Source organism: Castor canadensis, chromosome 8, assembly GCF_047511655.1.
Source record: "Castor canadensis chromosome 8, mCasCan1.hap1v2, whole genome shotgun sequence".
In the NCBI taxonomy this organism is placed as follows: domain Eukaryota; kingdom Metazoa; phylum Chordata; class Mammalia; order Rodentia; family Castoridae; genus Castor; species Castor canadensis.
The window spans coordinates 85,820,858-85,839,924 of record NC_133393.1 but is presented as its reverse complement, the minus strand read 5'-3'; the positions used below and the strand labels follow the sequence as shown (position 1 = coordinate 85,839,924).

Genomic DNA, 19,067 nt, shown 5'->3' with positions numbered 1-19,067 from the left:
AGCTTTGTCACTAATTTCCTTTTTTTTTTTTTGAGACAGGGTCTCACTGTGTAGCCTCTGGTGGCCTTGAACTTTCAACCTGCATGTCTCAGCCTCCTGAGTGCTAGGATTATAGGTGTGAACCACCATTTGTGGAAACAGGGAAAAAGCATGGCTTCTGAAGTTAATTAACCTGGAGTGCAATTCTTTCTTTTAACTATGTGAACTTTGAAAGCATATTAATCCTTCTGGGTTACAATGTCCAGATCAGTAAAATGCGTATAATACTCATGTCATGCTGTTATGAGAACTAAGTAAAATAAAGTAGGTTAAGTGTTCAGCACTTAGAAGATTCTCAATAAGTAGCTGTAGCTGGCAAAGTGGCTCAAGTGGTAGAGTGCCTGCCTAGCAAGCATGAGACCCTGAGTTCAAACCCCAGTGCCACAAAAAAAAAAAAAAAACCCCAAAAAACAAATAGCTGTAAAGGTTCCAGCTTATCCTTGGTCTGATTCTTAGTTGAGGTTCCATTCTGTGAATGGAGAGCCCTCTACTGTTCACTGTATGAATTACACCCAGCCGATCTCAGACTTCCTTTCTTTCCCTTCAGTTGACTCCAGGCTGGAAGTGAAAAAGCCAAAGGCTGCAGATTTCTAAGAGCAGAGATGTGCGTCTCCTAGGATTGCTTGGGCCAATGAGCGTGATGCTCAGGGTTTTAGTATTAGGGTCTATCCTGAGGTCCTTCTTGAGAACTGAAAGCATGTTCAGAGAGAAAAACGAAGACCTACAGCCATGTGGGATTGAAACAATAAAGTTGAGGACGGTAAAATGAGAAGGAAGGAGGCAGCGGGTATTTCATTTTTCTCATCTCGACATAGCAGTTGCAAGTTTTTCGTTTTTGTTTTGTTTTTGAAGGAGGAGGAAAGAATTTTGAACCATAAAATCAGAGGGAAATAAAGTTAGCATGTACTTAAGGGTAAAAAAGCTCCGTAGAGGACTGAAGTAGGGAGACCTAGAAGAAAAAAAGCAAAAATAACAAGAGAGCCCCATCTGGCCAGATCACAAAGGGTATAAAAAAGGAAGCTAGCATTGATAGGAATGTTGAAAAAAAAAAAAAAGGGTTTCACGGTCCATGAGATACCATCCTTCAGGGAGGCCTTCGAAGTCCATTGTGCTGGGTCAGTTTAAACTGTCACAATAAATGGAGTGTTACAGCATTTGCCCTGCTGTAGGACCAGGGTTGCTAAAATATCCTTTCGGAGTAGTCCCACGCAATGAACTATACCACCTTCATTGTGAAATACTAGGCTACTTCTGTAGCCTAAATTTTTAGTTTGTCCAGCTATAAAATGGGGCTAATAATCATCTAACAGAATTTTTATAAAAATGCTTTTCCACAAACAGAAAAGTATTCGTTGCTGTTATTGTACTTATTAGTGGTAATTAAGTGCTATCGTTACGTAAGAAAACCCTTAAATTCCCCTGCTGTAAGCCACAAACTGTGACAGTCATTGCAGTTTCTAGAAGAGAAGCAGATTCCAAAAAGACTGGGCGGCCGGAAAACCACATGCCGGAAGCCCGCCACGGAAAACTCTTGGCGAACTACATTGCCCAGCAGGCCCTGCGACCCTCGCACTAGGCATTCTGGGATTGGTAGTTCTCGGAGGCTTCTCATTGGGCTGAGCCGCGTAGCGTCGGGAACTCGCCTTCCCGGCCTGCCGCGCGACCGGGGTGTACCTCTGCGACAAGGAAACGAGAAAGATGGCGACTGCTCGGCGACGTTGAGGCCGCGTTGGGTGGTTCAGGCTCAGGGTGGTGAGTCCCGGGCGGTGGAGGTGGTTCCCACGATCTTGCGAACAGGCGAGAGTGGGGCAATGGCTGTGGCCTCTGTCTCCGGGACGAGGCGGGGAAGAATGCCTCAGGGAAGGGGCACGAGCTCGGGAAGTTCTGGCGGGCAGTAGTGAAGGGGCGCGGGCCCCAGGGGAAGTGTTGGCTGCCAGGACACAGGCCACGTCCTTGCATGATGTTATGGGCCCAGACCTTTGCCCAGGGGAACAGTACCTGTGATACCTCCAGTCCGGTCTTATTCTTGTTTCGAGGAGCCCTTGCTAAAGTCAAATGGAACTCTGGTTTGCTCCCAGAAGTAGTGCATCGTTTCCCGCCTCTGTATTATTTATTTTCCAGGAAGTTACTTCTGTTCCTCACCCTCAATTACACATCTTCAAATTCTCCCTGTATTTAAAGGCTCAAGAGCCACTTCCTCTGTGGAGCCCTTATACAAATGAAAGGAAACTGCTTTGAACTGTAATACTTCATCTGAGCCTTCGTCTTCCCATGTCTCATGCCTTTTTTGTTCTAAAAGTTAGCTGTGGACAGGCTTTCCTTTTGTAACTCATATAGCGCCTAGCACTAGGCCTTGCATATAGTAGATGCTTGATAAATACTTCATTGAATGGAAAGAATTTGCCTCTGCCCTACAAGAACAGGGACTTGACTTGCCAGAGCCCGCCTGCCTGGTTGTCTAGAACTAAAAGTTGCCTGTATTTACGCTCTTTTTACTCTTTTCTCATTCTTTTCCAAATTAACCCCACTCATGCTTCTATTCATGCTGCCTTAATCTGCCTTGACAGCTCTTGTCAAGGTCATTAATAATTTTTTCCAAACAACATGATCATTTTTCTATCTCCTAGTCTTTCTCCACTTCAGGGGTACTTGATATAGTTGATTGATCCCTCCTTGAGATTTATTTTTGGTTTCTGCTTTGGTATACTTTATAAAAATCTTTTCTCACTGGCTGTTGCTTTCCAGCTTTTTTTTTCCTGACTCTTCCTGGGCCAGACTTCTAAATGTTAGAGCTCAATTCTGGATTTCTTCTTTAACTATGCCGCCTATTTAGATAATATTCTTTAGTGCCACATGACTCTTTGACAGCCATTTATATATTGGTGATTCAAATTTTTGTCTCTAGACCTCCTTTTAGTTCCAGATTTGTGTTTCCATCTGCCTTCCTCATGTCTCCACTTGGTTGTCTCATTGACATCTCACCCTCAATCTGACCAAAATGGGACTTTTGGTTTCCTCCTAAATTTGTTCTTCCCTAGTCTTCTCCAGTTGCTTTACTAATGGCACCACAAACTTAAGTATGGTGCCGGTAGATGTAAATGTAATGTGTGCTTAGATGTATGGTTGCTTAAGCCACGCAGCTAGGAGCTTTGTGTCTCCTTTACATTTCTTTCATCTGTAAGTCCTGTCAGCTCTACCTCCAAAATATGCCCTGGAACTGTTAACTTCTTTCTCTGTTACCTTCCTAGAACAAGCCATCATCATTTCTTGCTTAGATTATAGTCATCTTTTGACATTGGAGAATTAGTTCTAGGGCCCTCTATTAATATCAGGATCCAAAGATGCACATGTACCTTGCATAAAATGGCATAATATTTGCATATAACCTATGCACATCCTTCTAAATACTTTCTTTTTTTTTTTTTTTTTTGGCAGTACTGGTGTTTGAACTTAGGCTTCACATATGGTAGGCAGGTACTCTATTGCTTGAACCATGCCTCTAGTCCTTTTTGCCCTTTTTATTTTGGAGATGGGGTCTTGTTTTTTTCTGCTTTTTTCCTTCTATTTTATGCTTCCCGCTATTGCTGGGATGATAGGTAAGCACCACTATGCCCAGCTTTTTTCTGTTGAAGTTGGGGGTCTTACAAAATTTTTTACCCTGGCTGGCCTGAAACTGTGATACTTGTGAGCTTAGCCTCCTGTAGCTTGGGATGTCAGACACATACCACTGTGCCCAGCTATTGATTGAGATGGGGGTCTGGCTAACTTTTTGCCTGTACTGGCCTGGAGCCACAATTCTCCTGATCTCAGCCTCCCAGGTGGCAGCATTGGTGCCTGGCTCCTATATACTTTTTAAGTCATCTCTAGATTAATTATACTACCCAATGCAGTGTTAATGCTGTGTAAATAGTTGTTACGCTGTATTGGTTAGGGAATAATGACAAAATTTTGTACATGCGCAGTAGAGGGAATTTGCTCTGGAGTATTTTTGATCTTTGGTTGGTTGAATATGGATGCAGATGGATATGAATAGCTGTAATAGCATTGTCACTGGTGTGTGTGTGTGTGTGTGGTACTGGGATTTGAACTCAGGACCTAGTACTTGCTAGGCAAGTGTTCTACCACTTGAGCCACACCTCCAGCCCTGTTCAGTATTTATTTTTTTGATTGGTTTTACAAAAAAACCAAGATGATATTTATTTAATTTACATTTCAAGGGCTGAACCAGATAATTTAAAACAGAAACAAAACAAAAATAACACCACAGCTCAAGATAGAGAATACAGTCCTATACAGAAATTAAGGAAAAGACAGACCATCTAAGGAAAAAAATAAAGACAACAGAGGAGAGACTGGACAATCCAGGTCAGGGCTTTTGGCCGGAGAACTGCTTTGAGTAGGTTTCTTGCAGGTACTTCTTAAAAGCGTGTGGTTTTTCCAGAGCTCAGCAGCATGTGTGTTCAAAGGAGAGCAGGATGTTCCTGACATCATACAGGACAGATCACCGTCTATGAGAATGTCCAGGCAGATGTTATCCTGGGTGTCCATGTTCGGGTGGTAGCAGGGTACGAGGAACTTCACTGTGGGTGCATTGTAAGGGTAGCCACTGGGGAACTCTAGGGAAAGCTTATACCTCAGATCTTCATATACTATACCAGCTGCTCCATGGGTAGTCCCTACCCATTTGAAAAGGTTGTCTGATTCAGGGAAGGCAGAGATTCCTTTGTCATCAGACATCATGAGGGTCATCAGCTCCTGCTGTAGACTCTTGCCCAAAGGATCCCAGGTGCGGCGGACCCGCTCAGCTCAGCTTCTTCATGGCGGCGGTGATGTTGGCCGCAGCTGGGGCGCAGTTTTGGGAGGCCATCAGGGTGGCTCTGACAAGGAGACAGGAACTCCGAGCTTCAGTGGTTTTATATATAAAGCTATATTTTTGTACAAGTCACCAAAGTAATTCTCTTATTTTTATTTATATATTTATTTTTGGTGGGATGGGAGTTTGAACTCAGGACTTTGAACTTGCAAAGCAGGCACTCTATCCTTGAGTCACACCTCCAGACCACCAAAATAATTCTTTTATCATGTAAAATTGGATCTCATTGTCTGCTGTTTAAAGTCTGTCTAAGGTTCCTATTGTAGTTAAACTGAAATCCAAGTGCCTTTGACCTGGCCTATAACACATTTTCATGATCTGACTCTTGCCTGCCTCACTGAATTTATCTTAAATCAGCTTCCCTCTTGGTCACACATAACTACATAAGTCTTTTTTAACTTTCAAACATACTGACTAGTTGTTGCACCCATGCCTTAGTACTTGCTTTCTCTTCTAATACGTTATTTTCTCTGATCTTTGCATGACTCTTTCTCTCCCCTCAATTTAAATCTTAGCTTAAATATCAACTTAAAATTCTTCCTTGAGTCGATTATCTCTTTAGACTTCCTACTCCATCATATCACCCTATTTTATCGTCTTATTAGTATTCATTACTATTTGAAATTCTTTACTATACTGGAATTTAAGATTATGAAATCAGAAAGATTGTTTTGTTTATTGTTACATCTTCAGTACCCAGAACAGTTTCTGGCACCTTGTAGGTACTCAGTGAATATCTGTTGAAGGAATAAATAAGGTCCAGGATGCTTTATAGAGAAGATAGCCTTTCTTTTGGGTTGTTTTCTTAGGGCTATAAGCAAAACAGCGTACATATTTATGTGATATGCACAGTACAGAACATTCATTTGTCAGTTAATTATGAGATAAAATGGGTTGTCTCCACATTTTTGGGGGGAGAGTACTAGGGTTTGAGCTCAGGGCCTCACATTTGCTAGGCAGGTGCTTCACCACTTGAGACATTCTGCCAGCCCTATTTTGTGTTGTGTATTTTCCAGATAGGGGCTCATGAACTGTTTGCCCAGGCTGGCCTCGATTTGCAAACCTCCTGACCTCTGCCTCCTAGTAGCTAGGATTACAGGCATGAGCCACTGGTACCTGGCATCTCTACCTTTTGAAAGAGCTAATTATTCATTTTTTGTTTTCTCATCCTTATATATTTCTCCTTCTTAGGGATAATGGCGGGGAATGGCATAAGAAAGGAAGATTGTAAGCTAAAGCTTTTTTTTCTTTGTGGTGGCATGGGGGTTTGAAGTCAGGGACCTACTCTTGCTAGGCAGGTCTCTTACCACTTGAACCACTCTGCCAACCATTTTTTGTGATGAGTTTTTCAAGATAGGGTCTTGCAAGCTATTTGCCTGGGTTGGCTTCTAACTGTGATTCTCCTATCTCTGCTTCCTGAGTCACTAGGATTATAGGCATGAACCACTGGTGCCCTGCTGACCTGAAGCTTAGAAAACTGATATTCCAGCTGAATCATTTGGGAATAAAATAAATTCTGAAAAATGTATCTCAAGTAGTAAGGATGAGAATGATGATGGTGGTAGAGTAGAGGCAAACTTTTCTGTCATTTTGACTTCTGGCTGAATTAGATTTAGTAGTCCCAGGAACCATTTATCCATGTTCAGTGTCACCTAGAACTAGGAGGGGAATAGTTCAAGTTCTTGCTCAAACTTTTCATGATAAATAAAGACCATCAGGCTGTGGAAATCTTGAGTTGGGAATGTCAGTCAGAAATGCTGTGAATTCTAGTTTGTGGTGCTTTTTTGTTGTTGCTTAATATTTTTTTTTTTGAAATAATTCTAGATTCCCAGGAAGGTGGAAAAAAATGTGCATGGAGGTTCTGTGTATCCTTCACCAAGTTTCTCCCATTGCTTAACTAGAGGTATATTTGTTTTAATCTGAGTAAAAGTATGTTGTCTTTCCTTTTAAATTCAGATTTTTCTTGTGATGTTCATTATAATCCAAATCTTGAGTTGAACTTTTTCTCTTTTGAGTTTTCTTTATAAGTTTAAGAGAATTTATCTCCCTTAGATGTATACATGGTGACTGATCCTGGTGGGCTAGCATACCTAATAGACTTCTAGGAAATAGATTCTGAAGATAACCAATATGGGATATTTCTAGAAATGTCTGGTACACTGTTCATTTACTAACATGTCTTTTAGTATATTTGTAGTTTAATTACAAAATTGTTGTGTGCTTACTATATATTACATATATTTAGAAGTGAACATGTGAAAATGAATCACAGGATTACATTAGAGTAAGAGTAGGCCTCTGGAGTCAGACTGCTGGATTCTGCTGACTACCTGTGTGGCCTCAGGCAAATTAGTTTATGTGCCTACATTTCAGATTCCTCATCTATAAAGTAGACATACTAACATATGTACCTCAGGGTTGTTTTGAGATTTAATAAGTTGTATGTAATAAGTACTCCTTTTACCCACAACAGATGGCAGGAGAGCTGGCTGACAAAAAGGACCGAGATGCATCACCCTCAAAGGAGGAAAGGAAGCGATCACGCACTCCTGACAGAGAGCGAGATAGAGATAGGGACAGGAAGTCTTCTCCTTCTAAAGATAGGAAGCGGCACCGGTCAAGGGACCGACGACGAGGAGGCAGCCGCTCTCGCTCCCGTTCCCGTTCCAAGTCTACTGAGAGGTAAAGTGATTTTGCATATCTGTTATGTGAGAAGGGTTCTTTTTTGTTTCTTCTGATGCCTCCAGTATTAAGCATCTCTTTTTTCATACATTAATCTACCTCTGTCCCAGTTGAACCTACAAGTGTCTTCAGTTTTCCAGCGACCCAGCTCTTTGTTTCATTTTGTGATCCGATCTCACTATGTAGATCATGTTGGCCTTGAACTGGGGATCCTCTTGCCTCAGCCTCCTGAGTGCTGGGAATACAGGAATGCACCACCAGGCCTAGCTTAATGACCCAGCTCTTTAAGGTTTAGAGGGAATTTACAGGATAAAGGTCCAGGAGATTGAGGAAGGTAGTTCATCTGTTGACACAGTCCACAGTCTATTACTGCCATTAATACTTAACCATTCAATTCTGACCCATATGATCTTCCTAGAATTTTCTTGTAACTGCCTTAGAAAATACATTCCCCAGCTTATAAAACATTACTTTGGAGAGAAAAGATCACAGAAACCTTCTTAGGGCTTCAGTGAAGTAAGATACTCAGAAAATACTGAGATATTTCTCTCATTTTGTTTTGTTTTGCATTACTGGGAACTGAACCCAGAACCTCTTGCATGCTAGGCAGGTACTTTATCAGTTGAACCACACCCTCAGCCCTTTGTTTTTATATTTATTTATTGATTGATTGGTGGGACTGGAGTTTGAACTCAGGGCTTCGCACTTGCAAAGCAGGCATTCTATCATTGAGCCACACCTCCAGTCCATTTTGCTCTGGTTGTTTTTGGAGATGGGAATGTCTTGAACTGTTTACCTACATGGGCGTTGAACCATGATCTTCGTGATCTCAGCCTCCCAAGTAACTAGGATTACAGGTGTGAACCACTGGCATCTGGCTTTTGTTTTTGAGACAGGGGATCTCTACTTTGCTTGGGCTGGCCTTGAAATTGAGCTCCTCTTGCCTCTGCCTCCTTAATAGCTAGGATGCTAACAGGGGTGTGCCACCACACCCAGCCTAAATGATTTCTTAAATTTGCTGTCTTTCAGAGAACGACGGCACAAAGAACGAGAAAGAGATAAGGAAAGGGATAGGAATAAGAAGGACAGAGATCGAGACAAGGATGGACACAGACGGGATAAGGACCGGAAACGATCCAGGTGTCTGAGGAATGAGAGTGGGTTTGGGGGGATGTTCTCATATCCTCCTCTTTGTAACAACTGGCTCAGCTTCATTGGAAAAATTAATTTCTCTTAGCAGTTCCTATTCATAATTATTGTAGAACTGTTTTCCTTAGAAATCATGTCTTCTTTAGAAAGGATAATGGTTAGTAAATTCATGTTTTGAGTCACAACTTTTTCTAGGCAAGCACTATACCACTGAGCTAGATTCCCCAGCCTTAGAAATTAGTCTGAAAAGGGTACCAGCCTATAAAACATTCTTTATAGCTTCATTATAAGAATTCAGTTTCCTATTCAGGAATATACAACATGTATTTGTTAGAATCGGTAAATGTCCCAGTATCTTGATCTGTTTCCTCTGAAAACTTTTTGTGCAAAGTTCTTATCAGATTCTGAATGTGTAGGGTAGAATTCAAGACACAGTACCAAACACTTATAAGAAAAACTTAGTGGGTTTGTTTGAGATCTCATTGAATGAATTATAGCAGGTGTGGGGAAAGGATTGCTGGGACTGAGATCAGTATGTCTTTGGCTTGTAGTGGTCCCAGCTCAATTCATTGTGTAAGGTTTTGTTTTGTTTTTTCTTTTGGTGCTTCTACAGTTTGAATTTAGGGCCTTGCTCTTGTAAGGCAAGCACTTGAGCCACATCACCAGCCCTTTTTGCTTTAGTTACCTTTTGAATAGGGTCACTGTTTTAAGCCTGGGCCAGCCTGGATCATAATCCTCCTATTTACATTTCCTGTGTAACTGAGTTTACTTATGTGTGCTGCCATGCCCAACTTTTTACTGGTTGAGATGGTGGGGTCTTACAAGCTTTTTGTCTGGGCTGGCCTCAAACTGTGATCCTCCCAATCTCCACCTCTCAAGTCCCTAGAATTAGAGACATGAGCCACAATGCCTGGCTGTTGTTTGAATTTTTTTTTTTTTTTGGCAGTACTGGGGTTTGAACTCAGAGCCTCATGCTTGCTAGGCAAGCACTCTGTTACTTGAACCACTCCACCAGCTGTTGTTTAGAATTTTTGATGTCATTAATGAAGGTCCATTTCCCAGGAGAGGAAATTAGTAAAAGAGATGCAGGTAGAATGGGGCCAAAACAGGGCCATAATTAGTTTTCAGAGCAGGCAGAGGGATCCTCCCTGATAAGAGAGCTTCTGAACATGGTGGATTACCATTGGCCAATCTTGTTGAGTCATGGAAGAACTTCCATGTTCTTTTTGGTGCTCATCCTGAACCTCATCCAGGGCCTGGGGTAAGACAGTGATATGAAACTTTTCTGTTTTTTTTCCTTAAAGCTTATCTCCTGGCCGAGGAAAAGATTTTAAATCTCGGAAGGACAGAGACTCTAAGAAGGATGAAGAGGATGAACATGGTGATAAGAAACCTAAGGTAAAGAAAAGGATTATTCTCATATTCTTCATCAACTCTCCTGCTTTGTTGAGCCAAAGGGAGAGAGCCTGTATGGACTGAACTCTTGTGCTCTATCTTCAGGCTCAGCCACTATCCCTGGAAGAACTTTTGGCTAAGAAAAAGGCTGAGGAAGAAGCTGAGGCTAAAGTAAGAACTTGGGGGCCTGTATTAATGTGCTGTGCTGCCATAACAACATACAACAGACTGGGCAGCCTCAACAACAAAAATTTATTTTCTCACACTTCTGAGAGAAGTCCAAGATGAAGATAACAATAGCTTTATTTCTCTGAGAGTCCTGGCCTTGGCTTATAGGTGTCTTTTTTTTTCCCTCTGTCTTCACATGGTTATCTCTTTGTGTCCATATTTCTTCTTATAAAGACACCAGTCAGATTGGATTATGACCCATCTTAATGTCCTCATTTTAGCTTAATCATTTCTTTTAAGGTCCTGTGCCCAAATACTGAGGTCCGGGGGGTTAGGGATTCAATGTATAACACGAGAGTCCTAGGCATATTTGTGCTTTTCTTTACGGGTTTAATGCCTGAGCAAATATTTTTGGGCTCCCTGTGGTTTCCCTAGTAGTGATGTGATTGTTCCCAGCTCCCAGAGCCTTGGTTAACAATTCCCATCTGTTTTGTAGCCCAAGTTCCTCTCCAAAGCAGAACGGGAGGCTGAAGCTCTAAAGCGGCGGCAGCAGGAGGTGGAAGAACGGCAGAGGATGCTTGAGGAAGAGAGGAAGAAAAGGAAACAGTTCCAAGACTTGGGCAGGAAGATGCTGGGTTCGTTTTTTTACTCGGTGGAAATATGGGATTATAGTGTCAGTTTAAAGAGACACAGTTTGGAGGAGAAAAGGATGATGGAAGTTTTTGAGAAAACGTGCTTTCTGTTAGATCTCCTTTTCCCTTTTATCATAAATCTATCCATTTTCTTCATTTGGTACCCATTGTCTGGATTGTTTCCATTTCCCTTCCTTTTTTTCTTTCACTGAGCTCTTCAGCTTTTCTTTCTTTGGTCTGCAGAAGACCCTCAGGAACGGGAACGTCGGGAACGCAGGGAGAGGATGGAGCGGGAGACCAATGGAAATGAGGATGAGGAAGGACGGCAGAAGATCCGGGAAGAAAAGGATAAGAGCAAGGAACTGCATGCTATTAAGGTGCAGGCCTTGGCTCCATCTCCCTACCTTCCCCTGTACAAGTGAAGCTTAGTTATTTGGCCATTGTAGTCTCTGCCATAACAGATTTGAGAGATTTGGGCCTTGAGGTGATAGACTTTGTGTTTTCTCCTTGGGTAGGAGCGTTACCTGGGTGGCATCAAAAAGCGGCGCAGAACACGGCATCTCAATGACCGCAAGTTTGTCTTTGAGTGGGATGCATCTGAGGACACGTCTATTGACTACAACCCCCTGTGAGTGGTTTCCGGCTTGCATGCTGGGTCTTTGACACTAGGTAGCACTAGAGAGCTGGTGACAACAGAGATAGAAAAAGTAAGATGAGCTGGTATGGAGAAATTGGTAGACTAGCATTCAACCAGCTCTGAGCACAGAGAGATGCTGGCCAAGAAGCAGAACTGACATGTATTGGCAGTCTGCCATTTCTCCTGTTGTTGTAATAGCACCTTCTCTTTTTTCTTCCTCCCATTCAATACCAGGTACAAAGAACGGCACCAGGTACAATTGTTGGGGCGAGGCTTCATTGCAGGCATTGACCTAAAGCAGCAGAAACGAGAGCAGTCACGTTTCTATGGCGACCTAATGGAAAAGAGGCGAACCCTGGAAGAAAAGGAGCAGGAGGAGTGAGTGGTTGGGGCCATGGGTTGTTGGGCAGTGTCCAGAATTTCAACAGGGAGGAGGGTTCTGATTCCACTTAATCCTTGTGTTTTGCTCCAGGGCGAGACTCCGAAAACTTCGTAAGAAGGAGGCCAAGCAGCGCTGGGATGATCGGCATTGGTCCCAGAAGAAGTTAGATGAGATGACAGACAGGGACTGGCGAATCTTTCGTGAGGACTATAGTATCACCACCAAAGGTGGCAAGATCCCCAATCCCATCCGATCCTGGAAAGACTCTTCTCTGCCCCCACACATCTTGGAGGTCATTGATAAGTGTGGTTACAAGGTAAGGAGGGGCAGATTGCCCATCTGCCACATTCCGGCATTCTAGTTTGGCAATGCAGAACCTTGTTCATTGACTGTTTGATGCCTTCTCTGCCTGTGGGCACCAAATTGACTGTTTCTATCACTTTCTGGTGGAAGTATTGGCCTTTAGGAATTGTGTTTCTTCTTGGGCCCTCTTTTCCTGTGAACTGTATTTGGTGTCCTCCCAAGTACATTGTGCTAGTATATGTGTACCCACTGTGTTAGCAATAGCCTAGGCAGTGTAATTCTGTCTGTACCCATTGCTCTTGGTTTGTGTCACTGTAGGAACCAACACCTATCCAGCGTCAGGCAATTCCCATTGGGCTACAGAATCGTGACATCATTGGTGTGGCTGAGACTGGGAGTGGCAAGACAGCAGCCTTCCTTATTCCATTGCTGGTCTGGATCACCACGCTTCCTAAAATTGACAGGTGGAGTCAGGAGGCATTAGTTGGAGTGGGTTTGGCTGGGTAGGAAAGATGAAAGTGGCAAATGAATGTTTGTTGTAGTGGGGTTTTGTTTAGTTTTGTGGTACTGGTAATGGAACCCAGGACCTTATGCATGCCATGTAAGTGTTCTACTTCTGAGCTACACCCTGAGCCGCTTTCTGGTTTTGGTCTGTTTTTGAGTCTATTATAATTAGAAGTCCCCATGTTATTATTATTATTTTTTTTTATGGTACTGGGGTTTGAACTCAGGACCTTGTACTTGCTAGGAAAGTGCTCTGCCACTTGAGCCATGCCTCCAGCCCTTTTTTCTTTAGGTTATATTTTAGATAGAGTCTCTTATTTTTGCCTGGTACCAGCCTGGTCTTTCTACATGGTGTACCTCCATGCCCAACTTTTATCAGTTGAGATGGGGTCTTGCTAACTTTTTGCCTGGGTTGGCCTAGAACCACAGTCCTCCTAATCTCTGCCTCCCATGTAGCTGAGATTACAGTCATGAGCCACAGTGCCTGGCCAGAAGCTTTGTTCTTTATTCCGGGTTGGAATAATTGGATCATGGTATCAAAGAAGTGTATGATTATGTTGCTGGCAAAGATCATTCACTAGAGAAATTTATCTCTGATTTTGGAGTTTCAGATTTTGATTTAAAAAAAAATTTTTTTTAATTGGTACTAGGGTTTAGACTCAGGGCTTTGCACTTGCTGTGCAGGTACTGTACTACTTGATCCATGCCTCCAGCCCATGGAGATTCTGATTTTTAGGTGGGATCAGTGCAGCCACTAGCATGCCAATTTTCATAGCTACCCATAAGAGTGATGTTGTTTTGCTCCTGTTTGTGCTTGGATAAGAACCAAAGCTCACGAAGCTGTGGGACACCCCATTTACCACAGGATCGAAGAGTCAGACCAGGGCCCTTATGCCATCATCCTGGCTCCTACCCGTGAGTTGGCTCAGCAGATCGAGGAAGAGACCATCAAGTTTGGGAAGCCACTAGGCATCCGCACTGTGGCTGTGATTGGTGGCATCTCCAGAGAAGACCAAGGCTTCAGACTACGCATGGGTTGTGAGGTTTGTTTCCCTAGCCAGTAGCTGCTTACTGTTTGTAAAGGCTGTATTTTGGGGATTTATTTCTAGTTTCTGGAATAGATGTGCAGTAGAATTAAAGGACCTGGTTTATGTATATGTTTTGTTATTGAGAACTATGCACCAGGGATTATCACATAAAATATATATATAGGGCTGGTGGAGTGGCTCAAGTGGTGGAGCACCTACCTAGCAAGTGTGAGGCCCTGAGTTCAAACCCCAGTACCACCAAAATCAGTCTATCTGTCTGTCTGTCTTTCTATCTGCCTGTCTACCTACTTACCTTACACTAGCTTATTCTCACAATCACTATATGAGAGTAGAGTGGTATGTCCATTTTATAGATGAAGCTGAGGCTCAGAATCATAACTTGGCTGGTGTCACACACAGATGGCATTGGGCCATATGGAAGAGGGAGTGGTTCCTATCCAAAGCCTATATTCTTGTTCTCTGCTTCTATGTTATTGACTTTGTATGTGACCTTCTTCTGAGGGAAGGTGAAGAGAGACTTTTAGAAATCTGCCATTAAGAATTGAGTTGGACTGGAGGTATGGCAAGTGGTGGAGTGCCCGCCTAGCAAGTGCAAAGCCCTGAATTCAACCCTCAATACTGCCAAGAAAAAGAGAGAATTTTTTTTTTTTTTTTTTTTTTTTTAGTTTTTTCACGTGTGCATACGTTGTTTGGGCCATTTCTCCCCCCTGCCTCCCATCACCTTCCTCTCCCCCCAGTTCCTCCTTGCTTCCAGGCAGAACCTGTGAGAAAGAGAATTGAGTCTTGTGCAGACTTTTCAGTGTAATCTGGTTATGCAGCCCTTAGTTTTCCTTCCATCTAAGAAAGTTCCTTCTGATTTTTGCCTCCTCAAACAACTGAATCTTACTCAGAAACCTCATTTATTCCTGAAAAAATCCTGAGAACCTGACTGGAGGTTAGGGTCCAAGTTCCTTAGCATTGGAGATCTGTTGCTCAAATAGGTGGATAATTCACAGCAAAGAAAAGAAGGGGTTGCTTGCTGGGGCCATATATGATTACACTGTATCCCCTAGATTGTGATCGCCACCCCAGGACGTCTGATTGATGTGCTAGAGAACCGCTACCTTGTGCTGAGCCGCTGTACCTATGTGGTTCTGGATGAAGCAGATAGGATGATTGATATGGGCTTTGAGCCAGACGTCCAGAAGATCCTGGAGCACATGCCTGTCAGCAACCAGAAGCCAGACACGGATGAGGCTGAGGACCCTGAGAAGATGTTGGCCAACTTTGAGTCAGGAAAACATAAGTACCGTCAAGTAAGGCTGCTTTCCTGGGTTTTGGGAAAAGTTGGGCAAGTTCTCAGCTCTTGGTCCTTCTTACGTAGGATGGACCCAGAGTATATGTTTCCAGAATAGTGAGGTGTGCCTAGTAACTGTCCTAGGGTGAAACCATTTAGCTTAGCCTTAGAAAGGTGATTTGAAAGAATCATGCTACTATCTGGACCACAGGTGCTAGCAAATGTTCTCAGTTCTTCCTGGCATCTTCAATGCCTAGGTGAACAGGAAAGATAGGAAGACAAAGGACACTATTTCCTAAGGTGATGGCTATCAAACTTACAGCAGGACTCTTAGGTTCTTTAGTCTGGGCTGAGCTGCCTGGGCCCAGGGCTTATCCTCCTGTTTTTCAGACAGTTATGTTCACGGCCACCATGCCCCCAGCAGTGGAGCGTCTAGCCAGGAGCTATCTTCGGCGACCTGCCGTGGTGTACATTGGCTCTGCAGGCAAGCCCCATGAGCGTGTGGAACAGAAGGTCTTCCTCATGTCAGAGTCAGAAAAGAGGTACAAGGGCAGCTGAGCTGGGGCTGGAGGGGAGGGGACGACGAAGTGGGTGAAGTGGAGAGGTTGCACCTGGGTGGAAAGAGAGGGTTTTGAAAACTTCTTTCAGTGTGAGTGCCAGCGGTGAGGTGATGAGTCTGTCGCATTGAAGAGTTTCTGTTTTTTTCTTCGGAATGATATGGACATTGTCTTCAGTGGAATTGGTATTCATAGGTTAGGGCTAGGCGTTTCACTTGAAGTGGGAGGTACTATGCATCTCATTTTTCTTTTCCTCTTCTCCCCAGGAAAAAACTGCTGGCAATCTTGGAACAAGGGTTTGATCCACCCATCATCATTTTTGTCAACCAGAAGAAGGGTTGTGATGTGTTGGCCAAGTCCTTGGAGAAGATGGGGGTACGTCTGGTTTGGGAGCGTACAGTCTGGCCTCAGAGATGCTGCTTTCTGAAAGTAGAGGGCCCTCCTGGGCAACTGCTTTCAGTTCTTACCTGTTCCTTAGTCTGTCAAGTACTTACCAAGTCAGGGCCAAAGGGGAAAGGGTGGTTTAAGTGGGTCAGAAGAACTGGTCAATTGCTAGAGGACTCCTTTCCATTCCAGCAATGATAGCTGGAATGGAAAGTGGGGTGGGGCCAGGGAGAAATTTTTGAGATACATCCTGATAGGGTCTGAGGTTGTGGAATGGAGTAGGTCTACCTGTTTGTGACTTTGTATGTTTGGAAGAGGAGATGTGGGATCAGGAGGGAGATGTTGATAATCAGTGTCTTGATACTGGTGCTTGAGGGGAAGGGGGTGTCCTAACCACTCAACTCTTCAACTTCCTTAAAGTTTTTGATCCCTGCTTTGCACCCTAATCTCTCCCTGTTAATTCTTTGTCTCTCATCTATCTGGCTTCACATCTCCCGGAATTGCTTTGCTTTTGACCTTACCCTGTCTGCCTGTCTCATCACACCATTCTCTCCCATCCCTAAAATTAGCTCACCTTTTCTCTCCTCACTTTAACTTGGCATTCATTCTTTCTCCTACCTCTTTTCCTTTTTCCTATTTGATCCCCTCCTCAACACTCTCCTCATCCCTATTCCCTTTGTTTTGGTGATACTGGGATTTGAACTCAGGAACTTGCGCTTGCTTGGCAGATGCTCTACCACTTGAGTCACACTTTCAGCCCAATCCTGTTCCCTCTTTACTTCTGTTATCTTCCTGTGGTCCGACTGCTCTGTCTTCACCTCATCATTCTTCCAACAGTACAATGCTTGTACACTACATGGTGGAAAAGGCCAGGAGCAGCGAGAGTTTGCACTGTCCAACCTCAAGGCTGGGGCCAAGGATATTTTGGTTGCCACAGATGTGGCTGGCCGTGGTATCGATATCCAGGATGTGTCTATGGTTGTCAACTATGATATGGCCAAAAATATTGAAGGTAAGTGCAGGGGAAGGCAGTTTCAATCCAGGTAAGAAGAGATTCTTATCTCCTCTCACTCGGAGTCACTGAGGAGCTCATAGCTCCAGTCTGGTGATGCTTGTCCCAGTGAGAAGAGCTCCTGCCCCTCACCTCTGGGTTTGTTCTCCCAGTACCTGGGATAACACTTCTGTTTTTAGGGGTAGATAGAAGAATGGAGCTAGGAGACTCTAGTAGTGGTAGTGTGGCCATAATCAGCAGTGAGAGCAGGGAGACAGATAGCAGTGGAGAGCTCTGTGGATGTATCAGGTATAGGGAGTGTGAGGTAGCTTTCTTGCCTGTGATGGTGTGATGGGGAGGAAGATACCTTTAGTAGTGGACACTTCAGACACTGCTCCCCAGGGCATCTGGCCTGGTCCTGAGTGACATTTCTCCTGCTCTTCAGATTATATCCACCGCATTGGCCGCACAGGACGAGCAGGCAAGAGTGGTGTGGCCATCACCTTCCTCACCAAAGAGGATTCAGCTGTATTTTACGAGCTGAAGCAAGCCATCCTGGAGAGTCCGGTGTCTTCTTGCCCCCCAGAGCTAGCCAACCACCCAGATGCCCAGCACAAGCCAGGCACCATCCTCACCAAGAAGCGCCGGGAAGAGACCATCTTTGCTTGACACAGCGCTCTTCCCTTGGGTTTAAGGGCATGTTCTAAAGCTGTCTGATGCCTGCTCTTCAAGATCTTCACATCCTTCTTTCCAGGTTCTCACTCTTGGACTATGGGGGTGTGAGAAATAATCAGACTCCCTGGCCTAGACCCTCAGGTCTGGAGGCCTGAGTGTGGGACTGAAAAGTGACAGGAAGATGCTATAGCAAAAAGGGACAGCCAATTACCAGATTTTTGGCTCAGCTCTGCCCCTCGCAGGGGCTTTGGGATTATACTGGACCGTCAGCTCTTAACCAGATTTTGGAACAGTCAGTTCACTGAACAAACACCTGGCCATCTGGATGGGACCTCCTTCAGCACAAACTTGAGTGTGTAACTGTATACGTTGCAGCAACGTCAGTGCCCTAAATGATCTAGGGGATCTGGCACTGTGAGGATTATGGACCTTAGATTCTCATTGTCATTTTGACAGCTGTTTTCCCATTTGGAATATAAAACAAGTTGAGAGACTTTAGAACTGTGCACGTGTCAAGGGGTGCTGTGCACTCTAGTCATCCCTCCCCCAGGGAATTTTTATTAGTAGGTGTGGGGACAGGGTGAGCTGGCTGTGTCCATCTTTAAGTCACTGAGTGAAATTTCTGTTTTCTATTCTCTGAGAAGATAAGTTTGTATGTTCTGAGAATAAATACATGACTATTAAAGGCTGTGTCTAGTTCCAGCTTAAACTCACTTCCCAGGTTCTCTCTGGCAGCACAGAGAACAGGCAGAGCAGCACTGGGCATGGTGGATTGGCTGGAAAAATTGAGAAAAGCCGAAGGTCTCAGCTTATAAAAGTCTGTAGGTAGAACTTGAGGGGAGATGGCAAAGCACGGCAGCAGCACCATAATTTATCTCCCTTCTGTTCTCACTTCTTGTAACTTGTGAGTCTGGTCTGGACACTTTCTAGAAAGCTTTATACAAGGATGAGAAAGGGAAGCAGTTGTAGATTTGGACAGGTGAGGCACAGTTGGTACCATTCTTTCACCCTGTCACCATGTACCTTTTGCTTGGGTTCAGTACCTTTGCTCATGGCTCCCCAGTTGCTAGGTGCATTGCTCATGAAAGAAGGTGGTGAGGGAGTGGTAAGCATAGGAGAAATCAAGACGTGACTAGCTGGGACCAGTTGAGTTAGGTTAGTGAGAAGGCTATCGACCCCATCTTATGGACATGTTCTTCCTTACTTTTCAGAGCTGGGCAAGTATGTGGGATTCTACTTCTAGGGCCCTCTTGGCCTAAGGAATGGACAATAGAAAACTGTGACTAAACCTTTCCTCATCTCTTGGAATAAGACCCTTCTGTGCTGCTAAATATCTCCCTCCAGAGACAAAGACATGAGGGGATGGGAGCG

General features: G+C 43.9%; 1 protein-coding gene and 1 pseudogene across 1 annotated transcript; one reads left to right on the top strand and one right to left on the bottom strand.

Annotated features, from left to right (window-relative positions):
* Positions 1-1,654: 1,654 nt before the first annotated feature.
* Ddx23 (DEAD-box helicase 23) lies at positions 1,655-18,381 on the top strand. Its single transcript, XM_074083269.1, has 18 exons — positions 1,655-1,791; positions 6,737-6,815; positions 7,386-7,594; positions 8,624-8,734; positions 10,048-10,141; positions 10,244-10,309; positions 10,803-10,941; positions 11,182-11,315; positions 11,454-11,566; positions 11,810-11,953; positions 12,048-12,273; positions 12,579-12,724; positions 13,630-13,807; positions 14,866-15,108; positions 15,480-15,631; positions 15,913-16,021; positions 16,868-17,042; positions 17,467-18,381. The coding sequence occupies exons 3-18, from the start codon at positions 7,386-7,388 to the stop codon at positions 17,688-17,690; spliced, it is 2,463 nt and encodes an 820-aa protein (XP_073939370.1). The 5' UTR covers positions 1,655-1,791; positions 6,737-6,815; the 3' UTR covers positions 17,691-18,381.
* LOC109694826 (ubiquitin-conjugating enzyme E2 C-like) lies at positions 4,188-4,906 on the bottom strand (annotated as a pseudogene).
* Positions 18,382-19,067: the final 686 nt, after the last annotated feature.